Source organism: Arachis hypogaea, chromosome 1, assembly GCF_003086295.3.
Source record: "Arachis hypogaea cultivar Tifrunner chromosome 1, arahy.Tifrunner.gnm2.J5K5, whole genome shotgun sequence".
NCBI classification, from domain to species: domain Eukaryota; kingdom Viridiplantae; phylum Streptophyta; class Magnoliopsida; order Fabales; family Fabaceae; genus Arachis; species Arachis hypogaea.
The window spans coordinates 8,293,838-8,309,392 of NC_092036.1; the positions used below are offsets into that span (position 1 = coordinate 8,293,838).

At 29.6% G+C, this 15,555-nt stretch overlaps 2 protein-coding genes across 4 annotated transcripts; one reads left to right on the top strand and one right to left on the bottom strand.

Annotated features, from left to right (window-relative positions):
* The first annotated feature begins 1,106 nt into the window (after nt 1-1,106).
* On the top strand, nt 1,107-2,390 carry LOC112705006 (glucan endo-1,3-beta-glucosidase 8). The gene has a single exon (XM_029292821.2). It carries the CDS (start codon nt 1,231-1,233, stop codon nt 2,317-2,319), a length of 1,089 nt encoding a protein of 362 aa, XP_029148654.2. The 5' UTR covers nt 1,107-1,230; the 3' UTR covers nt 2,320-2,390.
* A 364-nt stretch (nt 2,391-2,754) lies between these two features.
* LOC112794341 (probable inactive receptor kinase At5g58300) lies at nt 2,755-6,580 on the bottom strand. 3 transcript variants are annotated; one of them, XM_025836405.3, is made up of 4 exons: nt 6,141-6,485; nt 5,829-5,920; nt 3,815-5,159; nt 2,755-3,695 (listed from the first exon to the last, which is right to left on the bottom strand). In XM_025836405.3, the coding sequence occupies exons 2-4, from the start codon at nt 5,838-5,840 to the stop codon at nt 3,067-3,069; spliced, it is 1,986 nt and encodes a 661-aa protein (XP_025692190.1). In that variant the 5' UTR covers nt 5,841-5,920; nt 6,141-6,485; the 3' UTR covers nt 2,755-3,066. The 3 variants fall into 3 exon arrangements, with proteins under 3 accessions (XP_025692190.1, XP_025692183.1, XP_072072065.1); XM_025836398.3 differs by lacking the exon at nt 5,829-5,920 and having other exon boundaries at nt 6,141-6,580; XM_072215964.1 differs by lacking the exons at nt 5,829-5,920; nt 6,141-6,485 and adding an exon at nt 5,648-5,762.
* Nucleotides 6,581-15,555: the final 8,975 nt, after the last annotated feature.

Sequence of the window (15,555 nt, forward strand, 5' to 3'; positions counted from 1 at the left end):
CAGAGCCAGAGCCTCATAGTAGGCAAGGGACAATGCACCCTAAATTTTATATTAATACTAAGAAAATAAATAAAAAATTATTTTATTTAATATTTATTAATTATTTTTTGTATCCCAAATATTAATATAAATTTTGATGGTTTCTTATAAATTATCCATAAATTTAGTTTAATTTTCTCTAAAATTTACTCATATATAAACTATAAAGCAGCAAATCTTTCAGTCCATTTCCATTTTCTATTTTTTATTTTCTGTTTTTTCTTTTTTTTGAATTTAGGTCAAAATGAAAAAAAGGACTGTTTATACAATTTTTTCGCAAGTCATGTGATAAACATGTTTCTATGTTCACTTTTCTGTGAGACCTATTTTATGATTATTATTATTATTATTTTTTTTGGTACATAAGATAGACATGCTTCTTATGTGACCTACAAGGGGAAAAAAATAAAATCAAAACTAAACAAAATTAAATATCTTCAAATCTAAAATAAGCTTCATAACTTATTTGTAAATTCTCCAAATTCTTGCCTTCTCGTCTAATTCTAATCACTATTCTCAACTTAGAGATAAAAATGAAACAAGAACAAACTTCAAACCATATAGTTTCATTATTCCTCGTAGTGTTCTCAACCATGATCATAAGTTGTTATTCTTGGGTTGGTGTGAATTGGGGAACCATAACAACACACCAACTTCCACCTAACAAGGTGGTTAAGATGCTTAAGGAAAATGGTTTCAAAAAATTGAAGCTTTTTGATTCTGATGAGTTGATTATGGATGCTCTTAGAGGGAGTGATATAGAGGTCATGATTGCAATACCAAATATTATGTTGGAAAAGATGAGTTCTAGTTCTGAGGCAGATTCTTGGGTGTTTGAGAATGTAACTAATTACATGCACAATGGTGGAGGTGGTGGTGGTGTTGTGAATATCAAGTTGAGTTGTCATGTTCCTTGTTCATTGTTCATGTTCATGTTGTGTTTTTGCTTTTTTCCTCCTACAAAAAAGTTGGTTGAAATTTTCGAACAAAGAAAAACAAATTAAGAATATGAAAATGTTTCTTGATGTGAAAAGAAACCTTAATGATAAGTTCCATATGATTTGTGCGAATAATGTTATTTAAAGGGTATGTTTGAATTGTTGTTCATTTTGCAGGTATATTGCTGTGGGAAATGAGCCTTTTCTTAAAGCATATAACGGAAGATACCTAAACAAAACTCTGCCAGCTCTCATGAACATACAAAGATCACTCATCAAAGCTGGTTTTGGATTAGAGATCAAAGTCACAGTTCCATTCAATGCTGACATATACTATTCACCTGACTCAAATCCATTGCCATCAGGTGGTGAATTCAGGCCCGAGGCCAAAGAATTCACCATTGACATAATCCAATTCTTGTACTCAAACAATGCTCCTTTCACAGTTAACATCTACCCTTTCTTGAGCCTCTATTATGGCAATGATCATTTCCCTATTGACTATGCATTCTTTGAAGAAAACAACAACAAGAAGCACTCTCTTAGGGATGGAAACTTAGTTTACAGCAATGTGTTTGATGCAAATCTTGATACCCTTTTGTGGGCCCTACACAAGGAAGGTTACCCTGACATGGATATCATAGTTGGTGAAGTTGGTTGGCCAACAGATGGTGACAAAAATGGAAATGTCAATAATGCCAAGAAGTTCAACCAAGGCCTAATTCAACATGCTCTAAGTGGAATTGGGACTCCAAAGAGAAAAGGTATGATGATTGATATGTACCTATTTAGCCTCATTGATGAGAATTCCAAGAGTGTTGCACCAGGGAATTTTGAGAGGCATTGGGGGATTTTTGAGTTTGATGGGAAGCCAAAGTATGAACTAGACTTAGAAGGGCAAAATAGGGAAAAGGGTCTTGTCCCTGTGGAAGGTGTAAGGTATATGGAGAAAAAATGGTGTGTTTTGGATCCTTATGCTTCTAATTTAGACTATTTAGCTGTTAGCATTGACTATGCTTGTAGCTTATCTGATTGCACTTCTTTAGGGTATGGTTGTAGTTGTGGTGAGTTAACTCTAGAAGGTAATGCATCTTATGCATTTAATATGTATTATCAAGTGAATGATCAAAGGGAATGGGATTGTGATTTCAATGGCTTGGCTGTGATTACACATGAGGATCCTTCACAAAATGGATGCCAGTTCCCTGTGATGATAGCTCATGGTGGCTCTTCTTTGATGTTGCATGGGGGTATTATGGACATTTTCAAGAAAGCATTGGAGGTTTATGTTATTTTTGTGGTGTTGCTACAATTGACACACTTAGAAGATTTTCTGTGTTGAAATTGAGAACTAGATTAATATGTAACTTTTGTCATAAATCTATTTCAGGAAATTGTCTCCTTGTTTTTTTACTTCATACAATCTTATTTAACAGTTTACAAAAACTCACTTTTGAAAGAATAATAAGAAAAGTAAAAATAAATTATACTTTTCTTATAACATCAGAAAAAATAAATAACTGCAGCCTAAAAAGAACTCAACTGCAAAGAGGTTATCTTTTTTAGGTTAAATTACTTCGTTATTCCTTATAATTTCACCAAATTTGTAATTGAGTCTCTACACTTTAACCATTTTTAATTAAGTTTCTACACCAGTTTTAAATTTGTAACGGCTACTATTAAAATGCATCTAATCATAAATTTTAAACTATTGCAAGGACTCATTTGAAAACTTTTAAAATGAGAGGATCTAATTACAAATTTTTCCAAAATTATATGGACTAACAGAGGAATTTACTTTTTTTTTTTTATTAACACTAACCATCAATACAGTATTCATTGAAGGGCTAATAGACAAGTGCAACTTAACGTTAACAACAATTACAGAAGACAAAATGTGCTTGAATGAAGATCATCAATTGAATCATGATGTTAATACATAAGAATTCATGAAAAAAGTAACAACTTACCTATAGAAGAAAATGACTCAAGGGATTCCATCTGTAAGAACTACTGAACAATTGGATAGAATATACCTTTGAATGTTGCTTCTTTGTTAAGGCAAGAATATAACACCCAAGATGGTTAATTATGGAGTTTGAACATTTGAGTCCTTGGACTTATACTCTTCAGAAGACGGCCGGTTCTCCGAGTCAGATTGCCGGACCTCTTCTATCATTCTCATCACTTCATCCATGTTCGGCCGCATATCCGGCATCTTTGCTACACAGGTCATGGCTATTTGCAGCATTTGCACCATTTCTTCTTCAATGTTTTGGTACCTCATTAGCTCCACGTCGAAAACCTCGGCAGTCCATTCTTCCCTAACAACAGATTGGACCCACCTAGGCAGATCAACCATGTCCTCGCGTCCGGGAGACTGAAGTGGCGCTTTCCCGGTAAGCATCTCTAGCAGTAGGACACCAAAGCTGTACACATCTGATTTATGAGAGTGCTTTCTGGTCTCAACTACCTCGGGTGCACGGTAACCTACAGCTCTAGAAGGTGTTACAGGCACATTCATAAGAGGGGCTAGGCCGAAATCAGAAATGCAGCCGTCTTTATCATGGTTGATTAGCACATTTGAGGACTTAATGTTTCCATGTGCAAATTTCGGACCACCAACAGAATGAAGGTGAGCTAGTCCTCTGGCTGTTCCGAGAGCGATTTTAAGACGTGTGTCCCAATCTAATGGAGTTCTTCCACCTGCCCTGTTGCCTGTAATCAAAATTTAAACCAATCTAATGATGACAATGACATTTCCAACTAAATGTAATGAAAGAAGACAAGTTTAGATTTTGAAATTCTGGTTGAAACTATGTGAAAGAAATTCATACCGTGCAAGAGGGAGGATAAGTTGCCACTAGGGACATAATCATAAACCAGCAGCTTCTCGTCTTTCGAATAATAATAAGCGCGAAGAGGCACCACATTTTGGTGTTGTCCAACCCTTCCAATGATCTCCATCTGCTGCTCAAAGTCCTTCTTACCAACCACAACTTCCTTCAACCTTTTCACCACAACTGTGGTCGACTCCTCTAGTATAGCCTTGTATGCAGTTCCATAGCTACCCTTTCCCAAAACTTCGGCCGAAGCTCTTAGCAAATCCTCAAGATCAAAATTGTAAGAGCTTCCCTCGAAGAAAACCAGCTTGTTCTTCTCAGGTTCTTGCACTCCACTACCAAACTGTTCTTTCGGCTTCTCACTCCTACCTCCAATAGAACCCTTCCCTTTAACTGCACTAGGAGCTTCTTCCTCATCTTTCTTCTTTACACAGCAAAGGACAATAACAAGAGCTACAAGAGAAAGCAGCACGCCTCCTCCAACCACAATTGCAATGATAGCTACTTTACTCAGTTTATTCTTTGAGCTTCCAATAGATGGCCGTGGAGCCGGTGTCACAGCTGGTGGAGCTGCTGGTGGAACCCCGGAGCATGGCTTTAAAGGTGGTCCACATAAGAGAATGTTTCCTTCAAAAGAGGAGTTGGGAAAAATCTGAAGAGCCGAAGGGATAGAACCATTCAAATGGTTGTAGCTTAAATTCAAGTTCCTGAGACTAGTAGCATTTAGATTAGGTATCTCTCCAGATAATGAGTTGTTCTGGAGATTCAAACTAGTTAATTCTGTCAAATTTTGCAGTGTCTTTGGAATGCTTCCGGTGAAGGCATTATATGATAAATCGAGTACATTGAGTTTAGGTGACAATGAGGAAGGTATGTCACCGGAAAGGTTGTTATGCTGCAGATAAAGATACTCGAGAGACGGAAGAGAGGCAATGTCAGCAGGCAGATTTCCACCAAGTAGGTTGGATCGAAGGCTAATGATTTTTACAGCATCAAGCTTGCCAAGTGTGTTGGTCGGAATTGCGCCAACTAGTCCAACTCCGGGGAGCCGGACATAAATAACACGAGTTCCATTTTGATTGCAAGTTATGCCTACCCAAGATGTACAAACTGAGGATGCAGGATTCCACTGAAGATTTCGACGGTGAGGAATGGCATTGGCGAAATCAAGAAGAGCTTGCTTGTCTGAGCTCAGATCAGCAGCAATAGTAGTCAGAGGAAAAAGAAAAACTATGATGAACAAGAAAGGAGTCACTGATCTACAAATGAAGTTCATGGAGAGTTGCTTGCTGTCTGGACAACTGAATTCAGAGTAAACGTTTCCAAACTTCATAGTTTCCTAGTTAACATTATGGTAAACCGAAGTTAGCATCTAACAACACACAGAATTAAACAATATATACAAAGTCTAGCTTGTAGAATTAACTGAAAACATTTCAGAAGATAATAGTTGAAACAGAATCATTCCCAGAAAACAATTATATTGTTCAGTGATGAAGGACAAAAACATTGAAATCATTTGTGAATAAAGTTCAGGCAGAAAAGCAAAGGAACCAACGATTGGTGTATCAGAAAACACCCTTCTTCTCTCAATTTTGCAAGACATAAGATACAAGACAACACAAAGAAGAATTTCAAAAAGTCAAATTTCCAAAAATAAAGATACTAAAAACAAAAAGAATTTGCTATATTGTATAGGCTTTTAGATAAAGAGGAAAGTGACACAGAGGTGAAGGAAAAGGATATCACTCAAATGTAGAATTAAGCCATAAAAGTAAGCTCTTTTAAGCTTTGTGGTAAATTAATAAACTCTTTTTTCCCCCTTACTAAGTTTGATTCAATGGAACTAGCATTTGTGCAGTTCATGCTCAGACACATCTACTTTTCCTGCCAACTTTCAACCAACACAAACTTACCCTATGAGTTAGTTGTTTTTTTTTTTTTTTTGCTTCTCAGGAAGAGATAAATGAATAAAAATAAAAACCCAAACTTTTCTTCAAAAGCATACCTTACCCCCCATATAGCAGCTCAGAGTAGTTCAACAACTAATTTACATATTCCTTGAAAAACAAATCTTTCTCCAAGAGGATCTTTCAGATCCTTAAAAAACAAAAAAAAAAACAAAAAGAAAAAGTTGTCACTAACACATCAAATCAGCCCAAAAAGATATACTCAGAAAATGCTTTAAAACACATTGCAAGCCACAATGTGGAGCATTAATGAAAACCACTCTAAGAAAACCAGATCTGCAAGCAAAATTGAGAGCACCATTTTGATACTAAAAACCCAAAAAAGGTGAGATTTTTGAGTGAGTAATTACCTTAAAGGAACCAAAGTGGCAACAGAAGAAGAACTCATGAGAACTTCTAGAAGCAGGGTTCTCACTATAACAGTTGAAACAACATATCAAACAGCTTGTGTGCATAAACAAAGATCAGCTAGTTGATGGGGTTGTGAGAAGAGTTACTTCAGCTTCAGATTCTCAAAAGTCAACAGTACTAGCTAGCTAGTTTGCTATAGCATGCAAAATATGAGGAACTTGGTTTCATTGGAAAAAGAGCATAGAACTATAGAAATTAAAAAACCTCCCATGAAGCAAAGGGAATTTGGCTTAAACTAAGGAGCATTTTAAGCTAGAGAGAATAATAATAGCAACTACAAGAACAGAAGCTTCATAATGAATTCAACAAAACAAAAATTCAGGAAAGTGACTTCATTATTTATTTCATTTTATTTTATTTTTTGTATATACAGGAAGAATATGTTTGTTTTGTTTGGTAAGCATAAATAAGCCGTTATAACTCAAACGATATAATCTTTATTTATTTTTGTTTTTAATGTTTATAGTAAAAAATATTAATTAAACAAATCTTAACTTTTTATTTAATATATTTTAAATCAATAATTTAAATTTAAATTAAATTTAGTTGTAGGTTTAAAAGAAAAAAATTACACAGCAAAACATATAAGTAACAAAATATAAATAGTGGAATGAAATAGTTAATAAAATATAAATAATTTTATGTTTGCATGGATTAATAAATATCCCAATATAAACGAATCATAAACTAATTTTTTAATAGTTGTTTAATTAGTGTAATACATCAAAATAGATGGTTGAAGTGACATACAAAAATATGGAATGGTTTGCTGCAAAAAATCCAACAGATAATCACGTATTATTGTGTTACAGAAAAAAAATGCATATTGTAAAAACTAAAAAGCAAAAAATATCAATTTTCGCAAGACAAAAAAAATATTTTTTTCCTAACCTGCGAAAATTCTAGGTTCATATTCTTAAAATTAAGAGTAATATCCTAAATCAATACTCATAATTTAATTTTCAACAAATTTTAATTATCAAATCGATCTCTAACCTTTTATTTTTTGTTATATATATTAATTTTTATGTTAAATTTTGATAAAAAAAATTAAATAAATTAATCTTTATTCTTATTTAATAAAAGAAAAAAATCTCTAATTTTTTTTAAAATTTTTATATTAATCTCTTTATATAAACGAGTAATTTGATTTAAAAACTATTTTGTTTAATAAAATAAAAATTTAAAGACTAATTTAGTAATTAAAATTTATTGAGGACTAAAATTAATTTGCATGACCTACTTCAAAAAAAATCATATTTTTGAAAATCATATATAAAATTTTCAGTCATAAATGTACTAATAATTAACAAAATTAAAAGAAAAAAGAAAAATAGAATTATTAAATACTTACTTACTAACAAATGTGTTGGTAACTATTGGATCAATGTAAAATGCAGAGACAGACACACTAATCTCAACCATCAAATGTGTCTTTCTCTATCTTGGCCTGACCTACCACACACACACCCAAAGAGAGAGAGAGAAATATTAAGTACCTTTTTTTTTAATATTTTAATCATTTCCATTGGTGACAGAAAGTGAAAGGTTTGAAACTTTGTTGATAGAAGTCAGAAGGCATGCACATGTACTATAATTATGTGTTAGAAATATCCTTAAACATCTAATACCAAAAGTAGTGTTATTATTACCTGTCAGTCAATACTCAATTTAATGTTACAACAAGAATTAGCAAATAGCAATAAATAAATAAATAAATAAATAAAATTATTTTAAAAACTAATTGTTGTGCATTCATTGATTTTTACAATGTTTTTTAGTTAAATAACATTTATATTTATAACATTTTTGAAAGAATGATTAATTGAATTGATGCATGTAAGTACCTATGGTCAATAAAATTAAATAGAGTAAAATCTTTTTTCCACTTCTATTTTTTTAATTTAGTCAATTTGTATCTTAATAATTAAAAAATGATAATCTATCTTTTATTATTTTATTTTATTAGACGCATAAGTTTTTTTTGAGAACTTTTCATAAAAAATGACAAAAAATATTTACGTATAACGTAATTTAATTTTATCTTATTTGGTCTTTATCGTTTCTATGTAGATGATAATTATTTATTTGAGATTGTGTAATTTCTATATAATTATCAAAATAATATCCAATTAAATGGTTATTATGCGTCTACCATATTGTTTTGATAAATGTATAGACAATAAATAATCTCAATCAAATAAGTATCATTTGTGCAGGACAAGTGGATGACAGATGATACAAGTTAATGTTGCACTTAAGTATTTTTCATCTTTTTTATCGGAAATTCTCATAAAAAGACTCACGTGTCTAACAAAAAATAAAATTGTCATTTTTTAATCATTAAAATATGAGTTGTCTAAATTTAAAATAAAAACCGAAAAGGGGTTTACTGTTAGATAATTAAAAAAAAATTTCTTTTCTCTTCTTGTGTGTATTATTTATCCCTATATTCATATAAATATTATTTATTAGCTTCCCATTGATGAATCCTATTGGAAACAGAAAAAAGAAAATGTTGTCACCTAATTAATCACATGCATGGAGTGACCAATACATTTTTAATTGAACCTTGCCTCTCCTTTGCTTGCATGGCACACTTGGATACTTTTTTCATTACTATGTTCATGTTGTGATTATGAAAGTTATTTTCATGTTAAGTCAATTATTATGTAAAGATGTAAATTTATATAAAAAAAACTATAAAAATTATTATTTGATAGTATTAGTGATACTGTTAACACTATATGTGTAACTATTTTTAACTAAAAAAGCACAATTCGTATAAAATAAATCTTTATAATAATGTGCCCCTTGATTTTAATATGTGCTTCTTGAGTAACATTTCACAGTTCTCCATCATCATCATGATGTTTTAAGGAAGAAAAACGAAAAACATATGATGATATATGCTTATTAGAAATGAGATTCACACATGATCAAATAATGTGAAAAATTTATATCTGAAAATCCCTACTCTTTTTAGTTACACTTTGGACTTTCAAATTGTAGTATTGTTAGGAAAAACAAATTAAACAACAATGTTACTTGTCAATTTTTTTTTCTTTTTTTCCTTCTGATAATTGGTTTTATATTTCATTTTATTAAAAAATATAATTTATTTTGGATATAAAATTTGGAATTAGTTGTTTTCATCAGTTTAATAAGAAAATTTTTATCAAACCCATTAACCCAAGATCATGGATAACTATTTTTTCTTAAATAAGTTGCCGCTGCTATGTATAATTGAAAAATAATGACGTTTATATACAAGGTTTTTGGTAATATCAATTAGATTTTAAGAATTATGGTGATATTATTTGTTTTAGTAATTAAATAATTTTCTTTTAAACAAATTTGTAGTTGACTCTATATATAGCATTGCACGATTGGCTATAACGCTTTATGACCTTTTCTTTTTCTGTCCTTTGTCGGCATATATTGATTGAGAACACTAAATAAATAAAATATATGTCAAATAGAATATATTTCGTTGAAATTCGAATTCCCCATCAAACAATAGTCTCCTATGTCCCCCCTAAAAATAAATAAATAAATAAATAAATCCAAAGAAGACGGAAAGAAAAAATAAATTTATAAATTTTGTTCTATAATTTGTCCTTTTGCTGTAGTGAACGGAATAAATTGATTTTTTTTTTATATATTACATACAAACAAATATCACCAATAATTACTTCTATAGATTACGTAATATGTACTATTAAACTATTTTATGAGAAAATTATATTATATTTAACAGGTATATCATATATGATATCAAGCACTGGACACTTAAAACACAAATTTTTTAGTTAGTTTGATAACTATTATTTATTTATTAATTTAGTCAAATATTATTTTTGCTCCGTATTATTTACTGCTGTCCAGTAAAGTATATAGTTCATCTAAAGAAATTTTGTTTTTCCTAAATATTAGTCATTTAAAAAATATTTTATTTTATTCTAATTCAATTTTATTAGGCAGTCACTACAAGAAAAAAGGCTATGAATATTTAACAGTTTTTTTTTCAACATATGTAGTTACTGTTCATAGAATGGATATAAAATATAATTATTTATTTGTTAAAAGATTTAATGTATTGGTCAACTGTTAGCCAAAAATTAGTAGTATAGTCCTCTCGAATATTTGTTAATTTTAAGGATTTATAAGAAAAAGTTTTGATTAAAAATAAAATTTTAAGTTACTAATAATTAATGCAGTAATGGTAGCATCAAAATATTTTTTATTGAAAACCTTAAAGAAAACTAAACAGATAGCTAGAATAATTATAAATTAAAAGAGACTTGTCATAATAAACATCATTGGATCCAGTTTTCATTCCAAAAAACCAAGTCAACAGATTAATTTAAAACATGGAACAAGTTAGTACCTCATACCAAATCCTTCTTTTTTAAGTGTGTTTATCAATATATCATATGTTGTTCATTTGTCAAATATAATAACATACAAAAGAAAATGACATATGGTAACATTAAAAAAATAAAAAAACAAGAGGATCAAATCTCATAGTCAGAGAGGATATATTAGCACATGCAACAACATGTGATATTAACAGAATATGTAGAGAGAGAAAAAAAATAAGTGATAATTAAATCTTGTAAACTAATATAAAAAAATAAGTTATCTGAAAATTTTTAATGAAAAAATATAAATTTAAATTTAATTTAATACACTAACATTATAAATAATTTATAAGGTTATCTAATTAGATTTATGTATTTAAATAATTTTTTAAATAATAAATTTAAAAATTAATTATTTTTATTAATGTGATAACACATGATAAATTGTCTGTGTAAAATTTTTTTTACATGATATAGTACATGAAAATTATATTTAAAAACTAAAAAGACAAATCTAACCACTATGACTTTTCAAATTTCCAACCACTTCTTCTCTACCTTTTGCATATAGTTTTGCTGGATCTAGACCTCTTCATCTTTTCATAAAATAGAAACTTCTCAAACAAATTCTAACTCAGAGATATATTTAAAAAATAATAATTACACAAATGGGGCATAGAATTTTGAAAAACTCAATAATGTTATAAATTATTGAAACCAAGATAGAACTAGGAGACAAATAATAATCCATGAATCAGGTAACCAACTATTTAAATTAAAAAAAAAAAGATCTATGATATGATGTGCTAACAAAAATAACCCCATTATTATATGTATTTTTTTATTTAGAGAAAGGAATTTCAAAAAAGCAATACAAACAAATAAAATAAATTTGGTATAAAGGTTGGAGGGTAAATTATGGAAACCACACAGAAGCAAAGAGAAATTCTAGCTAATTAAGTATATGAATGTTAAGCAACAATGATGATGGAATATGCATTGCAACCATAATTTGGTGGTAATTTTAAAATAAAATTAAATCTTGAATGAAGTGAACTATAACACTACATTAGGCAGTGTTTGGTTTAGTATTAAGAAAGAGAAAAACACGTTTAAGTATATTGAATGTTTCTATTTTGTATTTAAATATTTTTTTTGTTCTAAATATGAAAGTAATTTTATGTTTTAAACGTACGTACACATGACGTTCACTTGTTACTGTTGGGCAATTAATTGAAAAATTTATTTCTATTTTTTATTATTTTTTTTAAAAAGTAGTATAAAGAATAATCTACTTTTACTTCTAATTTACTGTGATCTTTGGTTATAATAATTTTATCTATAAAAAAATTTTAGATTTATTTCGGTTACTATAAAGATATATTTTTTTTTATCATTAGATTCAACAGAAATAATCTAGTGAATGTGATGCTTCATCAAACCAAAAAATCATGATGTCTCAACTTTAGCAAAAAGGGTACATTATTACAATAAATTGTAGGGCACATATCTGTAATAATATTAGGGATACCACCCGTTTGGTTTTCTTTAGTTTGTGATCCGAAATTTTCTCAGAGTGATGATTATAGAGAAGAATTCAAAATACAAAGTCTTGAAAAGTGCCATTTAATTTTAACAATTTTTTTAAAGTTTAATCTAATAAAAAAATATGTAGTAAATGATTATAAATTTAATTTTTTTCTAGATGAGTAAATAGAGATTGAACTCTAAATTTTTTTATTATAAAAAAGTTGATATTATATTATAAAAAATTTCTCTAAAAATTTAAGTTATATATTAAAAAAATTTTTAAGTTATATATTAAAAAAAAAACAACTAAGGAGTAGTTTCAAAAACTTTGTTGTTTCTGTTCATTGATAAAAAATTTAAATTTCAGAATTTTATACATTGAAAAAAAATGTTAGAAGTCTCTGCTTTAAATGTGTAAAAGAAGTTTAAATTCTTACTATATGAAGAGTTGAAAGAATATATACCATGAGACTATATTTTTTAAAAGAAAATAAAATTATTTTTTAGTTACAATAATATTTCAATGGAGATCAAATGTATTAGGATGAAAATAAAATGTTGTAAATTTTATAAAAAAAAAAAGGAAAGAAGGACAATATTTTAGGTAAAATAAATGCATATGCATTACCTCTCTCTTCTTTGCCTTTTCTCTCTCACACGCATGCAAGCAAATTAGAATATATACAATCAAATAAGAATAAAAAATAATAATCAATAAAAGATGAGATCATTATCTACAGAAAATTAAAATATGGCCCTCCATTTTCTTAATAACTTTCCATTTACTTTTCAATATTAACTTGTGTCTTTGACTGAGAAAAAAAAAATATTTCTTGTTTGTATTTTGAAAATAACACCACTATATATCCTCAATTGATTTAATTAATGGAGACAAAATTAAAACTACTATACCATAATAATACCACCTAAATTTACCTATAATCAAATTAATAGAATATTTTTTGTCGTTAGCAAAAAGTATTGATCTATAACTCCACATTAAGGCCTCACATTTAAGGGGGGAAAAATATACTTATTGATATATAGTTAGGTAATTAAGATATATATTACGTGAAGTTGTTCTCAGGAAATGGAAATAGAATACTTAGGTTGGAGATAATAACATCATTTAAAATACGTGAATAAAAATTAAAATATTGTACTACAATTTGAAAAATTATTTGAAAATTTTGTTTTATTTGTATTACTACCTTGATTTTTCGGTAATGTGCTGATATTAATTGAAACAAAATTAAATTTAAAATTATCAACTTTTATTTTATTTTTTATTTTCACGTTGAATACAAAAATAGATAAGATAAGTAAATCCAATATATATATATATATATATATATATATATATATAAAGAAGATTTATGGTTAAGGATAAAGGTATTCGAGTAAGGATTATTTTAAAATGTATCTGTCGGTTGTGTTTAAAAGAGTGTTAATAAATAATTGATAGGTATTTTTAGATATATTATTCAAAAAAATTGACATAATACATTCAGTCAATTACAATTAAAAAAAATTAATTATTTTATTGATATGAAAAAAAATTTATACTTGCATAATTAACTATCGACAAGTGCACCGGGTCGTATCAAGTAATAAAATTCACAAGAGTGAAATCGATCCCATGAGAATTAACGGATTAAGCAATCAATGGTTGATTAATTAGCCTAGTTAGAAGGTTCATCTTGGAGTGAAAATCAATAAGAAATGTAAATGACAGAAAAAGAAAGTGCAGAAAAGTAAAACGACAAGAATGTAAAGTACAAGAAAGTAAGGTGTTGGAAATGTAAAGTGCAGAAAGTAAATGACTATAAAATAAATGAAGAACTACAAATAAAATGAACATTGGGGTCAAGAGACATTGCAATTCTCCGGATTAAGTTCATTCTCATCTCTTCCTCAATCAATGCATTTATTGATCTCCCTGGCAATCTTAGGTGATTGGATCACAATTCCTTAGCAATCCAATCTCTCTAAGCTTAAACAATTGTCCAATTTCTTGATTTAATTGCTCATGGGAAGAGATGAAACTTGGTCACTGATTATACCACACACCTTCATAGATCAAAGTATTGGTAATATTACATGTCACGATATCCATCCAACCCCCAAACTAATCCAGCATGAGAAAGCATTTCTAGCATGATTTTCTCATTCCTCTGTCAAGGTTCCGAGGAAATCCAAGCATGAACAATTTCTCCGTCGAGACAATTGTTCAATTGAATGAAGATTGAAAGCTTTCTAGCATGACCAAGAGAAAAGACAGAGGAAGAAGAATGAAAACTACAATTGATCCATTAAATAACAATAGAACTCTCTAACCCAATGAAAAGAGTTAGTTTAATTCATTGCTCTATTCTAACAGAAAAAAAAGAACGTGTAGAAAAATAAAGAAGAAGATCAAGAATTAAAGAAGAACTGAAAATAAAAATTTCATAAATGAAAATTACAATTGAAACTAAACTATTACTAAGGGAAGAAAAGAAGAGAAAAGGAAAAAGAGTGGTGTATGCTAGGGGATGTGTGTGCATGATTCTGGACTCCCCTCCAATCCAGAATGATTCCTCCAATCCAGCTAATGCCTTTATATAGGCTTACAAACCAACAGATGAAAATACAAATTACAAATGAAAATTCCTAATCTAGATGCTTCTTGTGCCTTAGATTGAGTGATGTTGATTGGCTCTGCTTACTTGCATGATCCAAGGGAGTATTGGGGACTTCAAGGTGTTGCAGCGTTTAAAAATTGCTCCCAGACCCTTCCTCAACATTTTCGTCAACGTTGGCATGCAAACGTTGTCCTCCAACGCTCTTCCTCGTGTGCGTACACACACTCTGTTGTGCGTACGCACACTAGCAAAAATTTCCAATGCTAGCGTTTGACCTGAGCGTTGGAGGCAACGTTGTTTGGCTAACGTTCCATTTGTGCGTACGCACACTATTCTGTGCATACATACACAAGGTGATTCTTCTGGCCTTCAATTTTTGAGATGTATCGAGGACATTGGGGGTAACGTTGGTTCACTAACGTTCCCTCCAACGTTGGTTCATCATTTCTTCATATCAACGTTGGTTCTTCCCAACGTTCACTCCAACTTTTCCACCAATGTTGGTTCTCCAACTTTGCTTTCCTCTGCTTCTCTGCTCCTACTTTGTCTATCATCAAACAAATAAGTGTATCAAATTAATATACAAGATAATCTTTACTATACTAAGTGTGCTAAAAATGCTCAAAATCATAACTTCACTTAGTGTGATCTATTTCATCATTTTTATTCTGTATATTAACAAAAATTCACCTATGCTTGAGAATTTGTTTCATGCAGAGATTTTTCATGCTTTTGCTCCTTTATCAACAGAATTTGTATGAAAACTAAACTAAAATCTACTGAAAAAGTATAGAAAAACAGGTCATGATGCCTTGGCATAATCTATTGATTTTTAT